This window comes from Meleagris gallopavo, chromosome 30 (genome assembly GCF_000146605.3).
Source record: "Meleagris gallopavo isolate NT-WF06-2002-E0010 breed Aviagen turkey brand Nicholas breeding stock chromosome 30, Turkey_5.1, whole genome shotgun sequence".
Taxonomy (NCBI): domain Eukaryota; kingdom Metazoa; phylum Chordata; class Aves; order Galliformes; family Phasianidae; genus Meleagris; species Meleagris gallopavo.
The window spans coordinates 2560714-2584919 of NC_015040.2; the positions used below are offsets into that span (position 1 = coordinate 2560714).

Genomic DNA, 24206 nt, shown 5'->3' on the forward strand with positions numbered 1-24206 from the left:
CTCATCTCTAACCACAATTCTCAAACCCCATCTCCCACCAGGTTCTGCTATGGGGCTCCCAAACCCCTACATCCACCCCAGAATACTGAACAAACCCATAGGAGACAAATCCTTGAGCCCACCCCAGAAGCAGCCCACGTCTCAGGTTATTACAGCTCTCTTTAGGGTTGTTAGGCATATATCAGTATTATTTTGGGGGTTGGGGTCCCACTGGGGTTAGGGTCAGGGTTATTAGGATGAGGTTTGGGGTCAGGGTTGGGGTCAGGGTTATTAGGATGACGGTTGGGGTCAGGATTAGGGCTCCTGCGTCACTATTCAGACCCCATCAAGGGAATCACCTCCTCCATAATCAGACCCCACAAACGATCTGCTTCGAGGCTCTGGTGCCCCATAGAGAGATCCAAGGCATAAAGTGATGCAATACAACCCAACTGGATAAGTCTCTTGTAGAATGATGGCACTTTCATCATGGGCAATGAACCCTAAAATGCAACACAGGGAAGACAAGGGGAAAGATATGGGGAAAGCAAGGAAAACACCCAGGGAAAGCAAGAGAAAACCAACACAAAGCCAACAGGATGCCATAAAACACAGCAACGAGCTCTGGGAAAAAACAGAGCACGCCATGCTGTGTAATGAGATTACATCTGAGTGTGTATATTGCCCTTATCTATTTGAGCAATTAGCAGCCAGTCAGCAAAGCTGATGCCAGAGCATCCCAGGAAATGCAGCTTTCTGTTTCTTGCTGCTTTCATGAGGAGCCACAAAAGTGCCCTTGCAGGTCTTGCATTACTTACAGTGGCAGCGTGGTCAGGATTATTAGAGGTTTGGGCTATTATTAGGTTAATACAGTAATTTTTAGACTAATGGCGATTATGATTAGCATTCTGCTAGAGTTATCTTTAGGGTTGAAATTACTGTTGGTGTTACTCTTACGATGACTTTCCTGGCTTGTTTTTAGTGGATTTTGAGGGCTGTGACAATTACTGTTAGGGTGATTGGGGTTATGATTAATGTTATTTTAGGGTTAAGATTGTGGTTACTTCAACAACTGTTTTTTGCATTACAATTCAAGCTATTTTATTGTAAACTTTTAGCATTATTTGTATTGCTACATAAAGAGATGCTTTTAGCAGCAGGTTAAGGGTCAGGTTTAGAGCTATACTGGGGGCTGATGCGGTTTCTTTAGAGCTCCTATTAGGGCTCCTATTTGGGTTAGGACTCTAGGTTAAAATGAAGGCTCTCACAGCCAATCAGACCCTACCAATGCAATCTGCTTCCATGCTGTAGGGCCCCACAAAGGCTTTGCCTTTCCCTGAGCAGGTCAGCCTTGGGCTGAGCCCCTCCCAGCTACAGCTTTCCAGAAGCTACAGCCCATACGTACAGGAGTTACCTGCAGCTCCACGCAGGGCTGGACCGCTCTGACACCAAAACAGATTCTCTTCACAGAGAAAAATGGGATTATGGTTGATGTTACAGCTCAAGTTGTCACTGCAGGAGCAATTCAACTCATTAAGGAAGCAAAATGACAGAGAAGTGCTCAGACCAGGCTAGTCTCCGGGGGAAAAGTAGGCACCCTGAAGATGGCTTGGGTGCATTGCTGGCTTTCTGTTGCTGAGCAGCATCTGGACAAGGATCAGCAGGTGATCAGCTGTTGTTTTTCCCGTATCACTTTAAAATGATGCTGTCTTCTGCTCTCTTCTCGATTCTTTTTCCAGCGGTTCTCGCACCTCCCCGAGCGTTGCGGCTCTCTGCTGCCCCCTGCTGGACTCGAGGCAGTACTGCGAGCAGAGCCCCGCGCATGCGCGGTAGCGCCCCTGTGGTGAGCATGCACAGTGCTCCTTTCTCAGGGCAATATGGCGGCGCGCTGCGCACGTGACTGCTTCCCGGCAGATTTAGCGACGTGCCCGGGGTCGCGAAGCACTGCGATACCACGATGCTTGGCTGTAGGAGACAGTTAAGAAATCCGCGTGTTCAGCAGCTCCTGGGAGACTCCACGGTGGATCTGTAGCGGTCCCAGGTCTGCTTCACAGCAGGTGGCACAAATGGACAAATATCCCAGAATTGTTAATTCTCCTGAGTTGGAAAGGGCCCACAAGGATCAAGCCCAGTGCCTGGCTCTGTGCTTGGCAACCTCAGCATTAACCCATACATCTAAGAGCCTCGTGCAAATGTTTGCTGAATGCCAGGGGGCTCCTCTCAATGTTTCCCTGTCAGCACAATGATTTAGTGTGTGCTGAGTTCCAGTGTTCAGACTCAAAATTGAACCCTTAGGAATGCAGATTTTCACCTGATGTGTTTCCTTGCGTGCTACAAAACTTTGAGCCTGACTCTTCAACCAACTGGATTATGCACGAAGGGACTCAAAGTGTCCAGCTGTACGCTGGATGTTTTGGCTCTGTTCACTGTGCCTCAGACCAAGCTTATCCTGCCCAGAACACGAATAATTCCTAGCAAAGTGTAAAGAAAGTGCTCTTTTTCCACGCAGCCCGAAGTACCCACGGCGTGGTTGTTACCCACGCATCGCACGGCAGCCTCTGCGCCACCGCACGTGCGTGGAGCACTCCTGCAGTACCGCATTTTGGTCGCTAGGTGGCAGCAGCGAGTGGCGCAGGGTTCGTGCTCATGCGCAATGCTGGGGCGGGTGACAGTCAGGTGACGCGATGAGCCAATCGGGTGCCGCGACGCTCTGAGGGGCAGCTGGGTGACAAAGCGGGCCATTCCCTGTGGTGAAAACGTGAAAACAAACAAGAGACATCGCGGAATGGATTAAGGAATGTCCGCGAGTGGACTGTTCATCTACTCCTCAAGTAGTTACAAGAAATAGATGTCGCTTTTACGGTTTCGGGGGCGGGCGTTGCGCTGCCTGGAGGACCAAAGAACATAGAGATTGGTGGACTGGCGGCGCAGAGCGGTTAAAACGAAGCGACTCCACTTCCGCACATGCGCAGCAAGCTCGGGAGGACCTGCTACCATAAAGATAGGCATCACGGAAGTGCAGAGCGTCTCTGTAGTACTGCGCATGCGCGAAACAACTTCTGCATTATTGAGCGTTGACAGCAGGCGGCAGCTGTGAGCTCTTTGCTCCGTGCTGTGCTTGCAGTACCGCTGTTTCTCCAGCAGGGGGGAGCAGCGTTTAGCCACGTTCCTATGGAGGGGAGCGGTTCAGCCCATTGACCGATCCCAGAAGTCAGCAATGAACTCCCAGCGTGTCTGCAATGCCACCTTCCATAAATTCCTCCTCTCTGATGCCATTTTTATACTATTTTCTTGCTTTCAGCTAGAGCTTGAGTGACTCTCATCATATTTTTGTTGTCATTGGAGTAAAATCGCCTCCCTTTGCTTTTATAGGTATAGGCAAAAGAATTCTGAGTTCATGCTCAGCGAGGTGTGGTCACACCTTGGAAGCTGGCAGCCTTTGGGATGGAGGTGTTGACACAGAAAGTGGAGACCTGCAGGCCAGTTTAACCTCACAGAGATCACTGCTTATCACTGCACCTGGCCCCAGGGAAGCAGTTTTTTGTCTCTGTCTAAAAGGATTTTATCCCTTCCCATCCCACTGCTTCATTTGTGGTCACATGCTCCCCTCTGGGGGCACTGAGGCCGAAGGAGATTATGGCATTAAGTCCCCAGCATCTTCATTTCCAGCACTGCATTCTACATCACCCATGTTCCCATCTTCATTCCCCCAGAGACAAACCATCCTGTTGCTGTGAATAGAAATACTTTATTGCTACTGTGCTGGGGTGCGTGCAGCAGTGTGGGGGCTTAGCACAGCACCCCCAGTGCCAAGTGAGTGATGGAGATGTGTGTGCCAGTACCAGGGTGCTGCTCAGAGAAGCAGAGGGGCAGTGAGGGTGTGAACACGGGCCTGACCTCCCCCCGGCCAGGTTGCTGGCTGTGCCCATGGTCCCTGTGGTACTGCCTTGCTGGTGGGGATTCATCTGCCCTGCTCCTGCAGCCTCTGCATCTTCAGGATCTGGCACAGCAGCCTCTGCACGTCCTCATCCATGTGGCCCTGGGGCAGAAGGGACATTCAGGAGCTCAGTGAGTTGGCAGTCTGCGGATCTCTTGCTGCCACCCCTGTGTACAGGGCACATGGTGCAATAATCCCCTATGGCATTGTCCCCACTGCCATGTCCCAGCTCACTTGCACTGCGTAGAGCAGGTGGCTCCGGTACAACTTGACCACCTTGCTGTGCTGCAGCTCTGTCTCCTGAAAGAGAGCAAGCAGGCTTGAGCTCGGGGTGGGATCCTGGGAACCCACCAGGTACCCTGATACCCACCGCCAGCTTCTCCTCTAGTGCCTGGATCTTGGACTGCATGGCAGCAGTGTCAGGGGGTGTCTGCAGCACTCCCTTGGACTCTGGGAGAGCATTCAGGGCCTCCTTCAGCCTGAAGACCTCCTTGGAGAGCTCAGTGATCTGCGCAGCGCACAATTATGGGGAACCAGGGGTCACTCATCCCCATCTCGCTAGCGGTCTCCCCATTGCTGTGACCCCACTGCCACCCTTCCATCACCTCCCCATCCCCTACCTTCCTATCCCTGTCCCTGACCAAGCGAGCTGAATCCTCTGCGTGGCCGTGGAGGTCCTGCAAGCGCCGTGTTTCATCTCGTGCTTCGGCCAGCTGCTGCTGCACCGCGGCCAGCCGCTCCTCGGCCGCCTGCCTCTCACTCTTCATGAACAGCGCCTGCCTTTGCACCCTGAACACTTCCTCGGACGTCTTCTCGTGCCGTCGCGACAGCTCATTCAACCTCTGGCTCAACGCCGCCGCCTCGGCCCTCAGCCCCTCCTGCACGGCCTCGTGCTCCCCACGCGGCACCGCCGTCGCCAGCTCAGCCTGCAGCCTCGCAGCCTCGCGTCCTTTGGCTTCTGCCACAGCTTGCAGCCGATCTGCCCGCTGCTGCAGCTTCTGCAGCTGCTCCTGCAGCACCGCTGTGGCCTTCGCGTGTTCCTCCGCTGACACCTGGCCCTTGGCTTCCCTCTGTGCCTGCTGCAGCCGGGCCAGCACCTCCTCGTGCTCCTTCCGTCCCACTGGCCGGGCTGCCAGCTGCTCTCGCAGGGTCTCCAGCTCGGCCTCCCTGCGGCCCAGCACCTCTTGCAGCTGCCCCAGCTGGGTCGTCAGCTCCCCGTGCTGCCTTGCCAGCTCGGCCATGCGCTGCTCTGGCACTCCTGGCTCCAGCTCGGGTGCATTGCCTGCCCGCCAGCTCTGTGTCTTGGCTTCCATCTCACATCTCATCGCTTCCACCACTGCTTCTGCTCGGCTGCAGCGCTCCAGCAGGGCCGCCTTCTCCCGCAGTGCCTCCTCTTGGGCACCACCAGCCTCCAAGCGGCCCTGCAGCTCCCTCACCTGCTGCTCTCGCTCCTCCAGTGCTGCCTGCGCCTGCTTCAGGGCCATCCGAGCCTCGGCCAGCTCAGTGCCACGCTCCTTCTCAGGGCTGGAGGGAGACTGCTGGAGTGGCACCTGCAACTCACAGCGGCTCTGGACCTGTTGCTCAGTGCACCGCTGCTCCTTGCTGCCCTTTCCACCTGGCTCTGTTGCAGGGCTCTGCCTCCCACGCTCAGCACCCTGAGCCTGCAGCCTCTCCAGCTCACGCTTGAGGGAGTTGTAGAGGCTGGCAGGCACAAAGTCCCCAGGGGAAGATGGGTCACTCTCATCCCGCTCGAAGTTCTCCAGGACCTGCTGAGGGGATGGTGAGGCTGCCGGCGGGCAGGGAACCAAGGGAGGGATGGGCAGACAGATGGTGACTTGCCTGTATCTTCTCCCTCAGCTCCTTGTTCTGCATGGTGAGGGACTGCACCTGGCCCTGCAGCGTGGCCAGCAGCTCCTCAGCCGAAGGGCTCAGAGTCTTCTTGGAGAGCAGCAGCTCTGCCCCTGTGCAGCACACAGATGCTGGTGCCGTGCCTGTGTGGCCGCTCCACACCGCCAGGAAAGCTGTCTGTGAGTGATGCACAGCCCCATGGTGGCCATTGGAGGCCAGCAGGGCCCTACCTGGGAACTCGAGCAGCTCTCCCTCCTCATCCTGCAGTGTCTCGATGTCGTAGCTCGTGTTTTCCTTCTCATTCTAGGAGTGCAGAGCAGTACATGTCAGATGCTGCACACCCTGCCTGGCCTCTGGTGCTGCCAGCCACTGCCTGTGCCCACCTCCAGCGAGGACAGGCGGCTCTGCAGAGCCTCCACCTCCTTCCCCAGCCGTTCCTTCTCTCTTTCCCGTGCTGCCAGCCGCTCCTCCAGCCCTTGGATCTGCAGAGCATGACACAGGGGTCCCCCGTGCTCCCCAATGACACCCCCAGAACCAGGACCCCTCAGACAGCCAAGGCTGCCTATGACCTCCCCACGCTGGCCTCACCTGCTTCTCCATGGAGCGTAGGGAGCCCTTATCCAGCTCTGCCTGCTGGCAAGACACAGAGACAACAGATTCACAGAATCACCAAGGTTGGAAAAGACCTTCAAGATCATCCAGTCCAACCACCTATCACCAATAGTACTCACTAAACCATGTCCCTCAACACCAAATCCACAGGGAAACAGGGAAAGATAAATGCTGTCCTCATCCCTCCTATCCCTGGTGATGGGGTGGAATCTTCCCCATGAAACTGTGCCTCATCAGTACCTCTCGTCTCTCCTTCTCCTGCTGCTCCAAGCCCCGGATTTTCTGCAAGAACTGTGCCCTCTCCTGCCGCAGCCGCACAATCTCCTCGTAAGCATCCTGGTCCTCCTGCAGGCAGATGGAGGAGTTCTGAATGGGTTCAGCTGCCTTGTACCTACCATGCTGACTGCAGATATGGAGCTAAGCCCGTACCAAGAAGGATCCTGTCTCTTACCTGGCCTGGAGTACCTGGGGGAGGCAGGGGAGCTTTCCTCTTCCTCGGAGTGTTGCTTTTCTCTCTGCCTGCTGACTGGCTGGGTGAAGATGTCTGCAGGGAGGGACATCACATGCCAAGTGGCCTTCCCCCTTCCTGGACCATCACTGTCTTGAAGAGCCTGAGGACTCCCAACGACCCCCACCCAGGGGCTGAGGGCAGGATCCAGGCTAATCCTGCTAAGAGTCAGGCCTGGCAACCCTCACCTGGGATGTCTGCTCAGATGACTCCTCTTCTGTGGGGAGAAAGAGAAATCAAGGAGGTTTGGGGGATCACGGAGGTGGGCATGGCAGGTGGAGCCATACTGGGGGTGTTCACAGTGTCGTGGACTCACGGAGAACACACAGCTGCCTTACCACTGGCCCAGGACTGGCGCTGTGCAGCCTCTTGCAGGAAGTGCTGGATGAGAGCATTGCCCATGGAGAGGCTGTAGTGTGCAGCATCGTGATCCATCGAGTCCACCAAAGCCACCCGTGCACCAGCATTGATGAGCACCTCCACGGTCTCCACGCTGCCATTCTCACAGGCCAGCATCAGGGCTGTCCTGAGCACAGGGGTGGGAGCAGAGGTGAGAAGACCATCTGTCTCCCCGTGTGCCCCCAGTCCCCACCAGCAAAGGCTCACTTCCCCTGCAGGTCCCGGCTGTTGATGGCTGCTCCACGGTGCAGCAGGTACTGGCAGAGCTCTGAGTGGCTCATCTTGGCAGCAAGGATCAACGGCGTGCAGCCATTCTGGGCAGAGAGAAATCAGGTGAGGTTCTGGGGATGCTGCTTGGATCCTCCATCTTGGGGCACCCTGCTGCTTGATTTCCACATCCTGCTTGCAGGGTGTTTTCACAGCAGTGCTCTGGAGACCACAGGCACTGCCAGCTGCTGTGTTCCACCCCAGAAGCAGCTGCATTTCAGAGGCAGCCTGGATCTTTGCTGCTCTGTAAAGTATCACGGGGTGAGAAGCAGAGGGATCTCACCTTATCCTTAATGTTCAGGGGAGCTTTGTAATCGCAGAGGATCTCTGAGCACGGTATGCAGCCACTGATTGCTGTGGAGGACAGAGGCTGAGCACTGCCTGATGTGGGGATGTGAGCAGGATAGGTTTGGCACTGTCCTCACTCACCTGCATGGTGCAGCGCCGTCTGGCCACTGCTGTCAGCTACATCCACAGGGCAGGAGGCCTGAAGGGAGAGATGGGGGACAGATGGATTTGCAAGCATGTGGCTACTTAGCATAATTGTAGGGTTGAGCAGGGCTGCCCCAAATCATACAGTGCCACATAGAGCCAGGAAACCACCATGCCAACCAGCACCACCACTGAGGGAAGGGAGCTCAGAGACAGAGGGCACCAGGCTGGGGCTGCCCTTAAGGTGCTGGGCTCTTTGTGGTGTGACACAGCACCCTCCCTCTCAGCCCCAGTACCTGCAGCAGCTTGCTGACACATTGTGGGTGGCCGTGCTTGGATGCCAGGTGCAGGGCAGTGTAACCTGGGGAGAGGGACAGACAAACAGGTCAGAGGACGGACAGTGGGTTGATAGTGCTGGTTGGATCAGCTGGGGGACAGATGGGTAAGCACTCAGCTGGGCTGAGCTGGGCTACCACAGCATTAGAAAGGTTGCCATGCCCTCACCCGAGCTGTCTTTGGTCATGGCATCCACGCCGTGAGCTAGCATGGCTTCAAGGCAGTCCGCATTCCCCCGTGTGGCAGCCAGATGAAATCTGCAGCGAGACCCAGAGCTGTCAGACCCACATCTCTCACCTAAGCCCCATCACAGCCCTGCATTCTTGGTGACTTGGAGACACACGTCAGCACTTACGCAGATTTGCCTTCAGAATCCAGCTTGGTGGGGACCAGACCCTTGCGGACGAGGAGGGATGCCACCTTTCCAGCATCGTTGTATTCCACAGCTTGCAGGAGCTTCTCATCATTCTTGGTCCAGTCCTGACTCTGCAATGAAGCCAACGCGAGGTTGTGATCTCTGTGCAATCATCAGGGGCAGGTAGGATGCTGAGCTAGGCATGGATGCTAATCCTCACCCCCTCACCTGCTATCTCCCACCCACCCCCAACTCCATCCCTTGGGTGCAGTTTCCCAGCTGCTGCAGTGTCTGGTGTGAAAGGTTTAGCTGGGAGAGCTGATGGGAATGAGGTTCCCCTTCACACCCCAACCAGTTTGCAGTTCACAGACAGGGGAATTAGCAGAACTGCCCCAGTTTAACTCTGAATGTTCCGAGATTTAGGATGCTCTCTGATTGCCCCTGCCCCAAGATTTGTTCCTGCCACCCCAGTGACCCTGATACTATCCACAGCCAGCACCCAAGGGGTGTCTGAGCCCTATTCCTGCCTGGGTCTCTCCATTCTCAGCCTTGTTTTTCTCCTTTCTAAGGAAGGGGTCAAGTCAGGGCAAGCAGGGCTGACAGTGAGCTCATGTCCCTGGGGATGACTGCAGCCCAGGATGTGCTGGGCACGATGCTGTCCCTGCTCCCAAGCAGGACTGGGGCTAGGTGAGAGTTTGCTGACCCAGTGGCCTCACAAATCCCCTCCTCAGGGAATGACCCACAGCAGAGCAGGACCTGGGGCTCACCCCACAGCCTGAGACAACAAACCAGAGGTTGGCTGCGGCTGGGAAATGGACGTCACCTCTGGGAGCTGCTCACATCCTACCCCTCACCAGCTGATGCCCAGCGCTAGGCAGGGGTCCTGTGCCACGGCGCCGGTCCTATGGGGCCGGGGGACCCAGGCACGGGGCGTGGAATAAACCAGACTCCCAGGGTTACTGGGCAAACTGGGAGCGTGGTGCTCACCCCCGCCCCTTTGTCTTGCAAGGACAAAGCAGCTCGGAGAGGACGCAGCGGAGCCCCGGGGACAGGATTGGGAATAGAGGGGATCCGGGCGGGGGTTGGGGGTGACAGCTTACCCCGTGTGCAGGACTGAAGGGGAGCGGGGATGGAGGGCAGGGACGTACCGCAAAGGAGGCAGCGGCACAGAGGCAGATCTGCTTCATGGTGTTGAGGAGGAGACGGCGGGCAGCCATGCATCCCTTGCCTCTCTGCCTGAGCGTGGGCTGGCCGGGGCTCCTGGTTACGGACCCCAGACCACGGGTCGGTCCGGTACCGCCGCCCGGGCGGGGACCGAGTCCTGCCGCAGTGACAGCCGGGATCCGCCTCCTGCCACCCCTTCGTCCCTCCTTCCTTCCCTCCCTCCTCGGAGCCCAGAGCTCCAGCATCCCTGCATCCCTATCTCGGAGCAGGTACTGAGGTTCCACCGAGCACCAACTGGTCCCAGAGTGGGAGGCGATGGGAGGGTGGGGGGGGGGGGAGGAGTAGCTCTTGGACACCCCGTGTCCAAGAGGAGGAAAAGATGCATCTCCAATCTAAGGGGACAAACATCCTCCCACTGCCTGCAACCAGCTCCTCGAGGAAGAAGGATGTAGGACCTGAACCCTGCCCTGGGGGACACAAACTGATCTCCCATCACTCTGGGGCCAAGAGGGACATGCATGACCCCCTGCCTGAATCTTAAAGGACCAGTGACCTCCTGCAAGGAGAGAACCCCAAAATGCAGAGGATTCCTAAATATCTGTCCCAGAAGAGCCCTAGGGGACCGAATGGAGACCCTCAGCCCTCCCCTCTCACAGCAGTGCAGCAGTGTAGGGAAACTGAGGCACAGAGCACCCTGAGCACAACAGGTAGTGCAGGCTCCTCCACCTACATGTCCTCCTGGTGCTTCTATAGGCAGTGGGGACAGTGCTGTCACCCTCTTCCCAGCCTGGGAAACAGCAGGAATATGCAGCATTATGCCAGTCTGGTGCTGAATAATTAAGGAGCATTGACTTGCTGGCTCCAAGGTGGGAACCCAATCTGGCTGTGGCAGCTGGAAAGCTGGCAGCCATCCCTGCATCCCACGGGACAGAAATGGGCACAGGACCTGGGACACACTCACCTCTCCTCAGTGCTGCTTTTCCTTCCTTTGCTCTGCCCTGCTCCCATCGATGATCCCAGTGGCAGCCATGGTTATTGGCCACTCGGGACAGGTCCCCATGTCCCCATACCCATGTGAAACATAGGACATCCTGGGCCACGTCCTTCTGTCCTCATACCCCTGTGAAACCCACTGACACCCCGGGGCACTGGCAACCCTGGACACGTCCCCATGTCCCTGAGGACAGCACTTACATCTGCTTTCCGGAACTTGGCCTTCAAGCTCTTCATGGTAACTGCAGTTCCGTGGCACTTGGACACCTGATGCCTGTGTCTGAAAACCTCGTCTGCTTGCTGTGGTCAGGCTGTGGGGATGTGACTGTTGCAGAGGGCAGTGGCAGCTTTGAGGGCTTTTCGGCTGCTGCTACGGGTCCAGCTCACCACCAGCCCTGCCTGTCCCTTGTCTCACTGCTTCTGGCCCACAGCACGACGGGGGGGCACATGAAGGTATTGGATTACCTCCGCGGTTACAGGCGGGGGGGACATGGGAGGGCCCAGCACCAGGCAGAGCAGGCAGCACTGGCACCCTACAAACCCCTGCACCCAGGCATAGGGCAGATTGCATTGGAGAAGGTATCATGGCAGGACTGGGCAAGCCTCAGGGGAGGGAAAGGAGGGTTTGGAATCACCACGACATTTCAGATTAGATGTTAAGGAGAAATATTTTACTCAGAGGGCAGTGAGGTGCTGGAACACCAGAAATTGGGGATGCCCCATCTCTGGAGGCACTCAGGGCTAGGCTGGGCAGGATCCTGGGCAGCCTGACCCAGCGGTTGGCAACCCTGCCCAGTGAAGAGGGGTGGAACTTGATTATCTTTAAGGTCCTCTCCAAACCTAAGCCATTCTATTATTCTATGACCTGCCCCCCCCCCGGCCCTATTAGGCTGCAGGCAGTGTAGGACGTGGCTGAGACCAGCAGAGCTGACACCCCCTGCCTTTGTGGTACACCCACTTGCATGGCAGCTCTTTGCATGGCATCACTTGGCATTATACACCCTTGCCTGGCACCTCCTTGCCAGCACTCCTCCCTTCCAAGGGCTGTGTTTTATAGCGGATATATTGGCAGGGTGAGGGCAGACGTCCCTATTGCCAAATACAAAGATGGCGGCGAGGACTTCACTAAGCAGGAGTCTGCGCATGCGTACTGGGCTGCGGCCTACGCTAGGCAGGAGTTTGCACATGCGCCCTAGTGCTGAGGCCTAGTGTAGGCAGGGGTCTGCGCATGCGCCCTGATGCAGCGGCCTCCCCGCCCGCTTCCGCCCGTTCGCGGACCGATAACAATGAGCGCTCCGGTGGCCGGGCCGGGCCATGGCGGTGAATTACGCGGCCGGGCTCTCGCCCTACTCGGATAAGGGCAAGTGCGGCCTCCCCGAGGTGAGCACGGCGCGGCGGGGTCGCCTGGTATGGCCTGAATCCTGCGAGGTTTCCATAGCAACGGGGCTTTGTGCCCCCTGGGGACCCCCGGCACCGCGGGGTCTTTGGGTGCTCCGGTCCCGGCCTCGGAGCTCGCCGCCTCCATTCCCTTCTTCCTCCTGCTTTGTGTCCTGTTCTTCCCTTTGTGTTCCTCAGGGCCGGCCCTTTACCCTGGCAGGACCCTCCCCTCCCCCCTCCCCCCCATCGCCCAGCAGACCATTTGTTTTGAAGGGAGCGAGGTGGACACCGCTGAGTTCCTCCTGGAGTGACCCCATCCCTCTGCTCTCCCCCCATCCATGCTCATGAAGCTTAAGAAAAGCTTTGGGCTGGAACCCCTGTCCCTAGAAGGCTGGGCCAAAGAACCATCCTATGGAAATGAATTTATGCTGTGCCAAAAATCAGAATGGGCCCATGACCCCATCCACCACTGTCCCCCATCCTGCTCGTTTTAACCCTTAATTTGTGTGGGGGTGGTATATATAGTGCTGTTTCCCTCATTACGTGTATTTGTCATTAAGCTATGTGAAATCTCCTTTCCCACATGGACTTTCCGTTGTGGATAAGACAGAAGTGTGGTTTGCTGGCTCTTTGTGCCTGCCAGGAGGCACGTAGGACCCATCTCTGCATATCCCCATTCACATGGGGATTTGTCTCTTCCACTCAGATTTTTGATCCACCAGAAGAGCTGGAGAGGAAGGTGTGTGAGCTGGCAGACTTGATAAGGAGTTCTTCCAATGTGGTGTTCCACACAGGAGCTGGCATCAGCACCGCCTCGGGGATTCCTGACTTCAGGTAAAGGCAGTAGGCAGCAGACAGGGGGTAGGGGGTGAACAGCACCTCATCCAAGTCTATCTTCCATCTAAACTGAGCTTCCTGCCAGTCATCCTTCCTGCAGGGATCATCCTGTCATGTCCTTTCCACTCTTGTCTTTTCCTGTATCCAGCTGAAACTACCTTTTCCATCTTGCACATTGGTTTGATGTTAAACCTAGAAGCCCTACGTGCATTTTGAACAAAAATATCCAGTAATATGTGGCCCTTGTTTAGCAGTGCCTTGCTTGCACTGATAGGGCTTGAGATGCATTTACAAGCATCGTAACAGAGCCTGAGATCTCAGTTATTGTTTCTTCTATCCCTTTGCTGCAGGGGGCCTAATGGTGTCTGGACTATGGAAGAGAAGGGGCTTTCCCCAAAATTTGACACCACCTTTGAGAATGCCAAGCCCTCCAAAACTCACATGGCACTTCTGGGGCTGCAGAGAGTTGGCATCCTGAAATTCCTGGTCAGCCAGAACGTGGATGGCCTTCATGTGCGCTCAGGATTCCCACGGTACTTCTTCTCCCACCCTGCCTCCAGGTTCTTTTTGTCTCTCCTAGATGCCAAAGCATGGCTGTTCTCCCTGCCTGATTAGCATGGCCTCGTGTGCAAACATCTGCAAACATCCCTGACAAAGTACACCAGCCAGTTCTCTCTTTACGTTGGGGATTGAGTTTCAGAGATAACTTAGAAGCTGTCTGCCCACTGACGTGGATAGTGGATAAATTTATGAAACTGCCATAGTATCAAGGCAGAGGGAATGCTGCAGTAGGAATAGGAACTGATCTAACTTACTGGCTGCAGTCTCTGTTTTTTTTGCCAGCTGCAGTGGGATCAGGGCTCCTATGTAGAGGTGTTCCCTCTGTGAGGAGTTGTGACATGTGGAACCCAAGGGTAAGGGATCTCCCCTCTCTGCTTGGGTGGAGTCTGAAGTGTGTTTAGCAGTGTGGTAGCTATTTCCAAGTTGTCCTCAAAAGAACCTGCCTTTCTATGAGCACTTGTGGCGACATGCTCTTCTCCTTCAACAAACTTCAGCCTGTGATAAGAATCCATTTCTAATAGTTAAGACCAGCAGGTAATTATCTCATAATCCAAACTGTTTGGAGCTGCCTGGAAGAGAAAGAGAGAGCAGCTGAATTCAAGTAAGAAAATAGAGTGAAGGAAGTTAGAATGAGGAGCCTGACTGGGAACTGGGAGAAGATGCATTTCTCAAATGGCTTCAGCCTTTATGGTCTGAGCAGAGAGCTGCCTCAAGAGGGTATTTCCTATTATTAAAAGCCCTGAGTCCTGGTTCATGCCCCTGGCACTGCGTATGCCTTTTCAAACTAAAGAACCTTGGAAAAAGGAATAGGAATTAATCACCATGGCTCATCAGTGCTCCCTTCAGCCTGGTGCAACTGGCTCACATTCTTCTTCAGCATTTCTCTTCCACTCAAGTGGAGCATGTGCTTTAAAAAGTGCTGCTCAGCTGGGGCCAAAGCTGTTCAGTGTTGTGGATCGAGTCAGTCCTGGAGGAGATTTCCAGTCACTGTGAGGCTCATAGGAACGTGGGAAGAGTGTGGTTTTGCTTTCCACTAGCTTCTGCACTTTGAGTTTGGTGTTGAACTTGAGGGGAGTTTTGAACAAAAGGCCTGGCAAAGGGCTGGGACTCTGCAAGGACAAAGAGAAAAACACTGAGTGCTGAGAAAAGCAAAGATCCAGGTTGTTGTTAGGCACAAGAAAGATTTGAGACTGGGTCAGAATAGAAAAAGAACTGGTGCTGTAGAGGGAAGCATTTAAAATCAAGCCAGGATGTGCTCTCCTTCTCCTTGGTCCCAGTTGTGGCAAGCATAGCATAATGCTCTCATGGTGAAAGTGGAATGGGTGCAGAAGGCCTCCACAAGGTCTGAACATGTGTCCTTTGGGTCTCCCCTGCCCCACAAGAGGGACAGCTCTTCCCAAACCACCCTGGAACAACGTTTCTTATGTTAAATGCAAAAGGAGGTCTCCATATGCCCTGCATGCAATGGCTCCTCTCAGTTCAGGGAGTCTCCATTCATCTCTGCCATTTCTCCCACAGGGACAAGTTGGCTGAGCTCCACGGGAACATGTTTGTGGAGGAGTGCATGAAATGTGGCAAGTACGTGGGTAGCAGCACATGGGGGCTTTGTTGTTATCCTGGGGAACAGTGGAGGGCCTTAGCAGACCTGGGGCTGCCTGTCAGACGGGTGCAGAGTGCATGGAATCATGATCAGATCTGTCCCATCTGAATAAGCCCTGTCATACTGTGGGGAAATAAACATTTTGAGAAACCTCCGTTGCCTGGGAAACCCTCTGCTCATTGTGGCAAGTGGGGCTGCCTGCAAGAGAGGTAACAGATCGCATACTGGGCTTTGCATCCTGGGTGGTAGCAGACTTTAGTGGCCCTGGAGCTGATGTTCAAAGCTCCCTAAAAGAGAAATAGCTGTAAGCAATACCTGGGTAGAGATGTGGTTTGAAACTGATGAAGGACTGAGGTGCTCAGCTCATTGCACGTGGCTCTGAGCCATCACCTGCTTCCTTCACTGCCAGGTGTCTGTGATGTGAAATGTGCTGTGTTGTGGGGACATCTCACAGCTGTGCCACCTCCCTACGTGTGGCTGCTGTGAGTCACACTGGGCTCTGAATAGCACCATCTCTTGTGTGTGCAGGCAGTACGTGCGGGATGCTGTTGTGGGCAGCATGGGGCTGAAGCCAACAGGCAGGCTGTGCAGCGTCACCAAAGCACGAGGGCTACGAGCCTGCAGGTACGTCTGCTGGGGCAGCTGTGGGAGTAAAGGTGCTGGATGGGGCCTCCCAGGCTGCTGTGCAATGGAGAGGGGACAGCCGAGTACCTGGGAGGTAGGAGTGAATGAGTTTGATGTTCAGATTTTGTCTTGCAGGGCTGAGCCAGCAGTCCCTCAGGTTCAAGTGAATAAATAAGCAGCAGTGGCTGCACAGGACATCTTTAAATGCACAGAGAGGAGGCCAGTGCCCCAGCCTCTGAGGAGGTCCTAGCCAAGCAGCCTACTCTTGGGTGTCTTCCCATGCTGATCATTTGAACATGTCCTAGTGTTGGAGAGTGCCCTTCTATAGGGCTGCAGCTTTAGAGGTGTCCCTTCCCCTCCAACAGGATGCAGCCCTTGCACTTGATGCTGTAGATCTCCTGTAGGGAAGTGTGGGCACCATCCTCAGCTCTTCAGCTCTGTAGCTGGAGGGGCACTGATGCTATGTGACATCCAGACACACTCTGTGTACAGCAGAGTTTGAGCTGGAGAATAGGGGAGCTCCAAGACACGGGACAGAACTGTGCTGATGCATCTCTGAAGTTGTGGAGGTAAAGATGCACACCAGCAATGAACAGAAACAGCAAGAGAGCAGCTTTGATGGCATCACAGCACCATCCACAAAATGTCTCGTGCATTATGTGAATTATGTCTCTTCCCTTGCCTACCAGTGAGTCCCCACAGCTGCTCTGGGCTCTCTCCTGTACCTCAGCACTGGGCTGAGGAGGTGTGGCAGGGAGTCTGGGTGATGGAGCTGTTGCTTCTCTCCTAGCCATCTCTGCTGATCATTCCTGGCAGGGTAACCATGGTCCCTATGTGTCTTCTAGAGGGAAGTTAAGAGACACTATTCTGGACTGGGAAGATTCCCTGCCTGACCGTGACCTCACACTAGCAGATGAAGCCTGCAGGTACCATATTTGGAATTTTCAAGCCATCATGACTGCTGATTGCTGCAACTTGCAGTGACCCAGGAGGGTGCCTGTGCCCTCTGCATTCTGCCAGTACCACAGCAAGCAGCCCTTGGGCTGACCCTGCATGGGTTTGTTCGTGCATAAGCACTTTGCAGACCTCAGGCAGTGTCCATAGGACAGCAATGCCTAGTTCTTTCCCAGGAAGTGGCCAAGGAAAAGTACTGCAAATTCTGGCCACAGCTTTGCTTCCCAGCTTGGAAGCTGCTAGAGTCCAGGCTGGAGCAGTCTGCAAGTGATCGTGGTTTTATTTTTTTATTTTCTGTCTTGGATATTTTATCTCTTCCCTGCAGGAAAGCTGATCTCTCTGTTACACTGGGGACCTCTCTGCAGATCAAACCCAGTGGCAACCTCCCACTGATCACAAAGAAGAGAGGAGGGAAGCTGGTCATAGTCAACCTGCAAGCAACCAAGCATGTGAGTGAGAGCATCCTTGCTGCTCTACCTTGCTCTTTTCCCTTCACTTGTTTCAGCCCCATTACTTCTTCCCTGCACATTGTTCCCTCCTAAGCAGCCATATAGAAGTGGCTTATATTATTGGAGCATTTAAACTTGCAACTCCAATAAACACCTAGAAATGGAAGTATGTATTAAGAGCATGATAAAAACCAAGCACACAGCCCAGTTATGCTCTGATGAATTATGTCCAATTAAGTAACTGCACACACACAACCTGTGCCGTGGCACAAGGGAGTTTGGTTCATGTTTAGCCTTGGTTTTGGTGCCCTAATTATCAGGCATCTTTTGAATAATCAGAGATGGGTATATTCTGAGATTTGCTAGAGCTTTGTTGTTCCTGTCCCATTCTGACCTGGGCTTTGCATCCATGTCTGCTTTGCTGGGCTGTATTTAAAGGTGCAGACTGCCTGCTCACACCTGGATACAATCCCAGCAGCTTGCAGCATAGCCAGGGAGCAGTGTCAGGTTGGGTCACAGTCTCGGTATGTGTTCCTTTATAGAAGATGTCCCAGGGGCAGGAGACTTGGAGTCTGCGTGCAACTGAGCCATTGCCCAGTTCCTGTCCCCAGGCACTCCCTGAGAACAGACATTTGTTCCTGTACATCATGTTTGTCCCCCTAATGTCACATTTGTCCTTGCTTACCCCAGGACAGACAGGCCGACCTGCGCATTCATGCTTACGTCGATGATGTCATGACAAAACTGATGAAGCACCTGGGACTGGAAGTCCCAGAGTGGACAGGGCCAGTGGTGGTGGAAAGTGCTGACTCTGCCAAGCCTGAACAGCTCTACACATTTAAGCCTGAGGTTCACGGGTTGCTCAAGGAAGAACCCTTTTCCCAGCACAATGGAACAGCTGGGCAGTGCCCCGACCTTGGGACCACGCTGGTGGAGCACCATGATAGTCTGAAGCAGGAGTGTCCAAGTCTGGACACAGGACCACCACTGACAAAGAAGATGAAGGTAGAGCCTCTCCTCACCTGACCCAGACTGTTCCCTGTCTGACTAGACACTTGTCTGTGCCACTTTTCCTACCGACTTTTTATTTTTTACCTCCTTAAGCTTTGTCTCTTTTTTATGTAAGTATTAAATACACTTGAATCGTGTATGTCTGGGCAGCTGTACCTACCAGGGTGGGAAGAATGCCCCCTGCTCCATACAGTTCCTTATCTGTAAAGAGAGGGTTGCAGAGCCCAGCTGTGCTTCGCAGACTTCAGAGGGCTCAGGGATAAGAGTGCTCAGTGTTAGGTAGGTAATGTAATACTGGGGGAGTGACACAACAGGATCAGGCAGCTGTTGCTGTCTCAGATAGAGCAGGGCTGGGTGGTGGTGGGATGCTGGTCCCTCTGCTGTGCCTGTATCTCCTTGGGCAGCCCTGAGCAGGATCTGGTCAAGTGCCCCAGCTCTGCTGTTACATTGTGAGCTAGGGAACTCTTGAACCCAACAGCCAAGGTGTCTTTGAAACCCTATGGATTACCCTGTATTAAACTAAGGCAGTTGATTCTTTTTTTTTTCTTTTTTCCAAAATACTTTTTTATTTAGAGATGAAAATGAAGCCTGTTTGTTTGTTTTTTTTTAAAAAAAAGAGAACAAAACCACCAAGCTGCAATGTCAACATCCAGCCAGACCAGGCCTCCTCTGGTACCCCCATTCCCTTCTTGACCAAACCCATGCCTCTTCCCCAGCTCCTGCTGTATCCAGCAGGCAGGGGCAGCCCCTTCCTTTCCTCCTGGTAAGGCCAATAGGAACTAGTCTCCTCTTCCCAGTTCGCAGATAGAAGCAAAGCCAAGTTGGTCTCTAGCATCCGTCCATGTCTGGAGAGGGACCCCATGGGTCTGTCCTATAGGTGTTGGGGTGCTGAACCCTACTGTGTCCCCTGCAGTTCTTCGGTGCTGCTTAAAGCTCCTCAGCTGGCTCCAGCACTGTGGGCCTGCTGTGGTCAGTTTCTGTCCAAGCGAGTGACGTCAGGCTTTGGTGCAGTGCAGTGCTGTCCCCCAGTGCAGTGCCAGATTGGTCCCCATCGCTCTGGCTCAGCCCCTCTGAGGCAATTGGTGGTGTGCTGTTCTGGGTGGAAGCTTTATCGAGGTGTGGAGTGAAGGAGCTGCTACCAAAGGCTTTGTGCAGTGTCTCGGTTTCACCCTGGTGCTTTGACCACAGTGGCTCTGGGGGCTTCTCATCCCCAGCTCGGGGCTGTGCATAAGCCACACGGGAGGCAGCTATGTTATGCAGGGACCTGGAGAAAACTGAGCACGAAGGAGAGTCAGGGCTGGCAGCAGTGCCCTCTCTACAGCCCTGGTGTGGCCCCCCCCAACCCTCCTTACCTCGCACTGGTCCGAAGTCACCACCTGTCTCAGCCTTGCTATGGGCAAAAGGGCTGATGGAGGGGAAGACAATGAGTGCGAAGGAGAGCAGCAGGACCTGGGGACACAGGGGTGGTGTTACTGTGTGTGGTGCTTGAGGAAGACTATGCTCTGCAATATGGTTCCCAGCGAGGGGGCTGGTGGCAGAACCAGGGCTGCGTCCCTCCATTTCTCCCTGCTCACGTACCCCTGGCAGGACACCATCCATCCACTCTTTTTAACACACGTCCATCCCTTCTACCATCCATCCAACCCTGGAGCATCTATTCCTCCACATCAGCACACCCATCCCTCCAGCCACCCTTTCCAGCACATCTCCATTGATTTCTCACTCCTTTGAAGCAAGGAGCCCTGGAGGAGATTTGGGGCAGAGAATGGGGACAAGGAGCAGGGGGCTCCACGCACCGCAATGCAGGTTCCTGTCTGTGCTGCTTTGTTGCTCGACTGCACCACCAGGGCCTGCAGCTTCTTCAGCTGCTCCAGGAGAGACCTGGGGATAGAAAGAGTGCATGAGAACCCCAAGGTCTGGGATCCACCTCCCAGCAGAGTCTCAACCACCCCTTCACCTGCCCCTTTGTGCCTGGTCTGTTCTGGAGACACCTACGAGTTCTGCTTCTCTAGGTGCAGGACTTTCCTCTGCAGCTCCTGGTTTTGAGCCGTGCATGCTGACATCCTGGGGATCAGAGAGAGAGATGTGAGGTCTGAGGGGAGCCAAGCAATGTGCCTATCACCAACCAGCCTGAGGCAGGAGCTCAGTGGCCATACCGACTCTCCAGCCCGTCGATATATTCCTTCTTCTTCTTGCGACTCTCTTGAGCTGACTGCTTGTTTCTGATCTTCCTCCGGATCTTCTTCAGCACTCGCTCCTCATACTGCAGAACTGGGGGTTAGGGCAGCCAGGACCCCAAGCACAGTGTCCACTTGTTCCATCTCAGGTACCACAGGACTTACCTTGGTGAGGGGCAGCTGCGTGGGCAGGGACACCCCCTCCTTTGCCAGCAGTTTCTTCTCATCCTCTGTCAGCACGAGCTCCTGGAACTGCCCCTGGCCCTGCGTCAGTAGGGAGTTGGGCACCTGTGGCTGCTGTGGGACCGTGGATGGGTGATGGTCCTGGGCTGCAGGCTCACCCCATGCCTGCCCCAAAGGACCACAGGTAGGGACAATGGTTCGAGGTTGAGGATGACATCCAGAAAGGGACGGGAACAAGACTGCGTGTGGTTCAGGAAGGGGAATAAGTGGGGGAGAGACGGAGGGATGAGGGCAGGAATGGTCCAGGAAGTGGCAGGGATAAGGAGGGAGGGAAGGGACAAAGGTCCAGGGAAAGAAAAAAGGATAGGGACAAGAAAGGATGAGAAAAAGTACAGGGATGGGGATGAGACCGTGCTTGAGGAATGAGGATGGCATCTAGGATTGGACAGGATTGGGCACAAGGAGGGCTGGGGAACATGGTAGTGAGGACTCACAGCATCAGAGCTGCCTGAGAGCAGCAGATCCTTGACAGTGAGGGTACAGGATGCAGGCGCAGGGACTGTCGACAGACCCCGGCCCTCCTCCAGGAAGAAGCCAGGATTCCACATATCTGGATGAGGGTTGGGTGAGGGCTGTCAGCTGCGTCGTGTCCTTGGCCCCCTGACATCCCACAGCTTCCCCTCTGTGCCCCATACCTCTCCATTCTTCCTGTATACCCAAACCTCCCATCCCACCTAGCTCCCTTAACTTCCCACACCACCCATCAGCTCCCCAGTGTCTCCTCATCCTCCCAGAGCTCCCAGCCTTGTCCTCCACCCAGTTTGTCCCCATGGCTCACCCAGGTCAATGGAGACGTCAGGGTGGGGGCCTCCAGTGCCCCCAGGGTGTGTCAGAACCTGGCAGGAGTTGGTAAAGGCGTATGGGGCCTCGCTGAGCCCTCCGTCACAGCACCCGGGGGGGCTGTCGAGTTGATCAGAGGGGGGGTCCTCAGAGCCTCCACTGTCACTGACACCTGGGGACCAGCTGGGCGAGTCTGATATCGAGTCTCCAGAGCCCAGAATGGAGCTAAGGAAGTCCTCGCCATCCTGGGCACGCTGTGGGGATATACGGATGCCTGTCACCATCGGTGCTGGGCTCCTGCAGGAGCTGCCTGTGCCACAGGACAGCACTGCATGGTGTTCATGTAAAGCGGGGCTCACCCCATCCTCGTGCCAGGTGCCTGGAGATGTCGTCCCCAGCTCCACACCACGGAGGATTCCATCCTGGCGATCAAAGAGGAGATCCAGCAGGTCGATGCTGTCAAGGCCACTCACAGTGGAGGCCATGGCTGCAAGGAGACGAGGTCAGACCCCATCCCAACTATTGTCCCTGTGCCTCTCCCCCAAGTTTCATAGCTCTGGGGACACCCTGAAGCACTGGGTAGCTTGGTGAGAGGGAGCAAGGAGCACAGAGACGTGTGTGGCACCACAAGGATGTGCATCTACACACGTGTGTGCATGTGTGCAAACGCGTGTGCGATCATGTAGATGCACGCATAGGTGGGTGGATGCGTGGCCATGCTGACACGTGTGTGCAGGGATATGACCATGCAATCTGTATGTGCACACGTGCACCCACATGTGAGACGTGGGTATGAACACGCACAGAGGTGTGCTCACATGCTGCAATACACCTGGCCAAGCCCTACGTGCCTGCATGCAGGAGGGAGAGCACACATATGGTCTGCACACACACACACACACAGAGTCAGGGACATGGCAGTGTCCCACCCTCTGCTCGCTTCCAGCAGCTGTAACTCCTAAATCCTCCATTTTCCCCCAGCAGCAGGGGCTCCCCACGGGCACCCAGCCATCCCAACCCTACCAGGAGGAGCACCCAGACCTGAGCCTCAGCTCATTTCTCCTGTCTGGTCCTGTCTGGCATATGTGAGCGCTGGGAAGATCAGGTTAATCATTTAGTGTGCCAAATGGAGGAAAGGAGGCTGCTGCCACTGGCCAGCCCCAAAAAGGGGCCCCAGTGCTACTCCAATCCCAAAATCTGGACTCCAAAAAAAACAATAATCGGCCAACTGACCAGCAAAATCAAGGAAGTGACCAAAAAAACAGATCAAACAGCCAAGCTGTTGGCCAACTGACAAACTGATTGACCAAAGTACCAACCCACTGACCAACTGACCACTCACCTAACCTCCTACCCAACCCACCCAGCCCACCACCCAACCAATATCCCATTCTGAGGAGCACTGACTCAAGGCTTTTTCAAGCTGGGTTTGAGGTTGGCTGTCATTAATGTCACATTTGACAGCTAGCCTTGGGAAAAGGGGGAAATTACACCCTATTCTCTCCCCGTGGTCCTTCCAGTGACATCAGCAGCCCCATTGCTGACAGCATGGCTTTGTTGAGGAGCCAGGACGTACCTGTGTGAGATCCCAGCTCCAGTGGGAAGCCCTCAGATCCGTCCTGGCCTCTGAACTCCTTCGGTGTGCGGGACACAGAGCCTGGCCACCTCCTCCTCTGCGATGCCCTGACCCGAGTGGCAAAGTTTAAACTCCAACAGCACATAAATAGTGTCCAAGATTGCAAAATTGCCTGTGTCCTGATAGGGGCCGGCGATGGCAAAGGGAAGGCCCACGGTGCTCCGTAACTTATTAGCCAAATGTTTTTGTCCTCCTCTGCCGAGCGGGGCAGGAGGGGCCTGGGCTGATGGGCGAAGTCCAGGCTCTGCAACTGCCCATGAACTTTCCCCCAGTTTGGGGGTAATTTCTTTCTTTTTTTTTTTGTCAGATGAGCACATCAGCATTAATCACATCCTATAAGTGTTGAGAACGTCTGGGGAAGACGTTGAATTCTACCACTTGCTCCTTCTCTATAACACACGTTGATCCCAACTGATGTTCATGATGATCCTCACGCCCAGGGTTGGCCCAGCTGCCACCTCTGTGCCAAAAGCATGGACCAAAAGCATGAAGGCTGGGGCTCACAGCCTGCTACATCCCTCACCCTTTGGTGATGATGTTGGATATCTCACATTCCAGCTGGGGGTTATGACTCCGGATGGGCACGATCGGATCCCAGCAGAACCCACCCAGCGGATCCCCTTCGTGCAGTGCAGAGCTCAACCCGCCCCTTTCCCTCGTGCCCGATGAGCAAGGCAGCTTGTGACCACGCTGTGCCATGGGGTACAAGGCTGCAACGTCGTGCTTATCTCCTGCACAACGCCCTCTGTCCAGGAGGGACCGGCAAGAGGGAGGGCACCGCCTTCACGCCGTATTTTATGGCCCCGCAGTGGAAACGGGAACTCCTTGCTCCGGGCAAAGGCCATCCGCTCTGCCGGCCTCCGCCCTGCCACCGCCCTGGCACCACCCGCCCCCGCCGGGCCGCCAAAGCCTGCCGAGCGCTCCGCCGCGTGGGGCACGGCGGACACCAGCAGAGGGCGCTGCAGCCCCGCAAGCCCCTCCTCTTTCAGCTTCCCCTCGAGCCTCGAAACCGTCTTCCTCAGCCCGCTCTCGCGAGACTCCGCGAGGCGTCCTCCACGCGGCCGTTTCCCCACGCCCCGCCCCTTTCGGTTCCTCCCCCTCTTGGCTCCGCCCACTTTCGCTCCATG

General features: G+C 55.2%; 3 protein-coding genes across 7 annotated transcripts; 1 reads left to right on the forward strand and 2 right to left on the reverse strand.

The window, feature by feature from the left end:
• Positions 1–3478: 3478 nt before the first annotated feature.
• On the reverse strand, positions 3479–11972 carry ANKRD24 (ankyrin repeat domain 24). 3 transcript variants are annotated; one of them, XM_003213233.4, is made up of 19 exons: positions 11032–11972; positions 8674–8804; positions 8487–8575; positions 8279–8343; positions 7980–8037; positions 7834–7904; positions 7491–7597; positions 7223–7410; positions 7073–7101; positions 6828–6920; positions 6617–6721; positions 6353–6397; positions 6148–6246; positions 5995–6067; positions 5756–5877; positions 4537–5682; positions 4287–4424; positions 4151–4216; positions 3480–4018 (listed from the first exon to the last, which is right to left on the reverse strand). In XM_003213233.4, the coding sequence occupies exons 1-19, from the start codon at positions 11065–11067 to the stop codon at positions 3941–3943; spliced, it is 2739 nt and encodes a 912-aa protein (XP_003213281.2). In that variant the 5' UTR covers positions 11068–11972; the 3' UTR covers positions 3480–3940. The 3 variants fall into 3 exon arrangements, with proteins under 3 accessions (XP_031412991.1, XP_003213281.2, XP_031412992.1); XM_031557132.1 differs by lacking the exon at positions 11032–11972 and adding an exon at positions 9822–10015; XM_031557131.1 differs by lacking the exon at positions 11032–11972 and adding an exon at positions 9822–10015 and having other exon boundaries at positions 3479–4018; positions 5756–6067.
• Positions 11973–12055: 83 nt separating this feature from the next.
• Positions 12056–18382, forward strand: SIRT6 (sirtuin 6). The gene is made up of 8 exons (XM_003213227.4): positions 12056–12210; positions 12914–13041; positions 13395–13577; positions 15124–15183; positions 15734–15829; positions 16675–16755; positions 17109–17232; positions 17923–18382. The coding sequence occupies exons 1-8, from the start codon at positions 12145–12147 to the stop codon at positions 18256–18258; spliced, it is 1074 nt and encodes a 357-aa protein (XP_003213275.1). The 5' UTR covers positions 12056–12144; the 3' UTR covers positions 18259–18382.
• A 472-nt stretch (positions 18383–18854) lies between these two features.
• On the reverse strand, positions 18855–23217 carry CREB3L3 (cAMP responsive element binding protein 3 like 3). 3 transcript variants are annotated; one of them, XM_010724942.3, is made up of 10 exons: positions 23020–23217; positions 21803–21930; positions 21442–21697; positions 21098–21213; positions 20586–20768; positions 20400–20506; positions 20239–20307; positions 20040–20124; positions 19596–19692; positions 18855–19517 (listed from the first exon to the last, which is right to left on the reverse strand). In XM_010724942.3, exons 1-10 carry the CDS (start codon positions 23162–23164, stop codon positions 19171–19173), a joined length of 1533 nt encoding a protein of 510 aa, XP_010723244.1. In that variant the 5' UTR covers positions 23165–23217; the 3' UTR covers positions 18855–19170. The 3 variants fall into 3 exon arrangements, with proteins under 3 accessions (XP_010723244.1, XP_010723246.1, XP_010723245.1); XM_010724944.3 differs by having other exon boundaries at positions 20586–20684; positions 23020–23213; XM_010724943.3 differs by having other exon boundaries at positions 20586–20717; positions 23020–23212.
• Between the last annotated feature and the right edge of the window lie 989 nt (positions 23218–24206).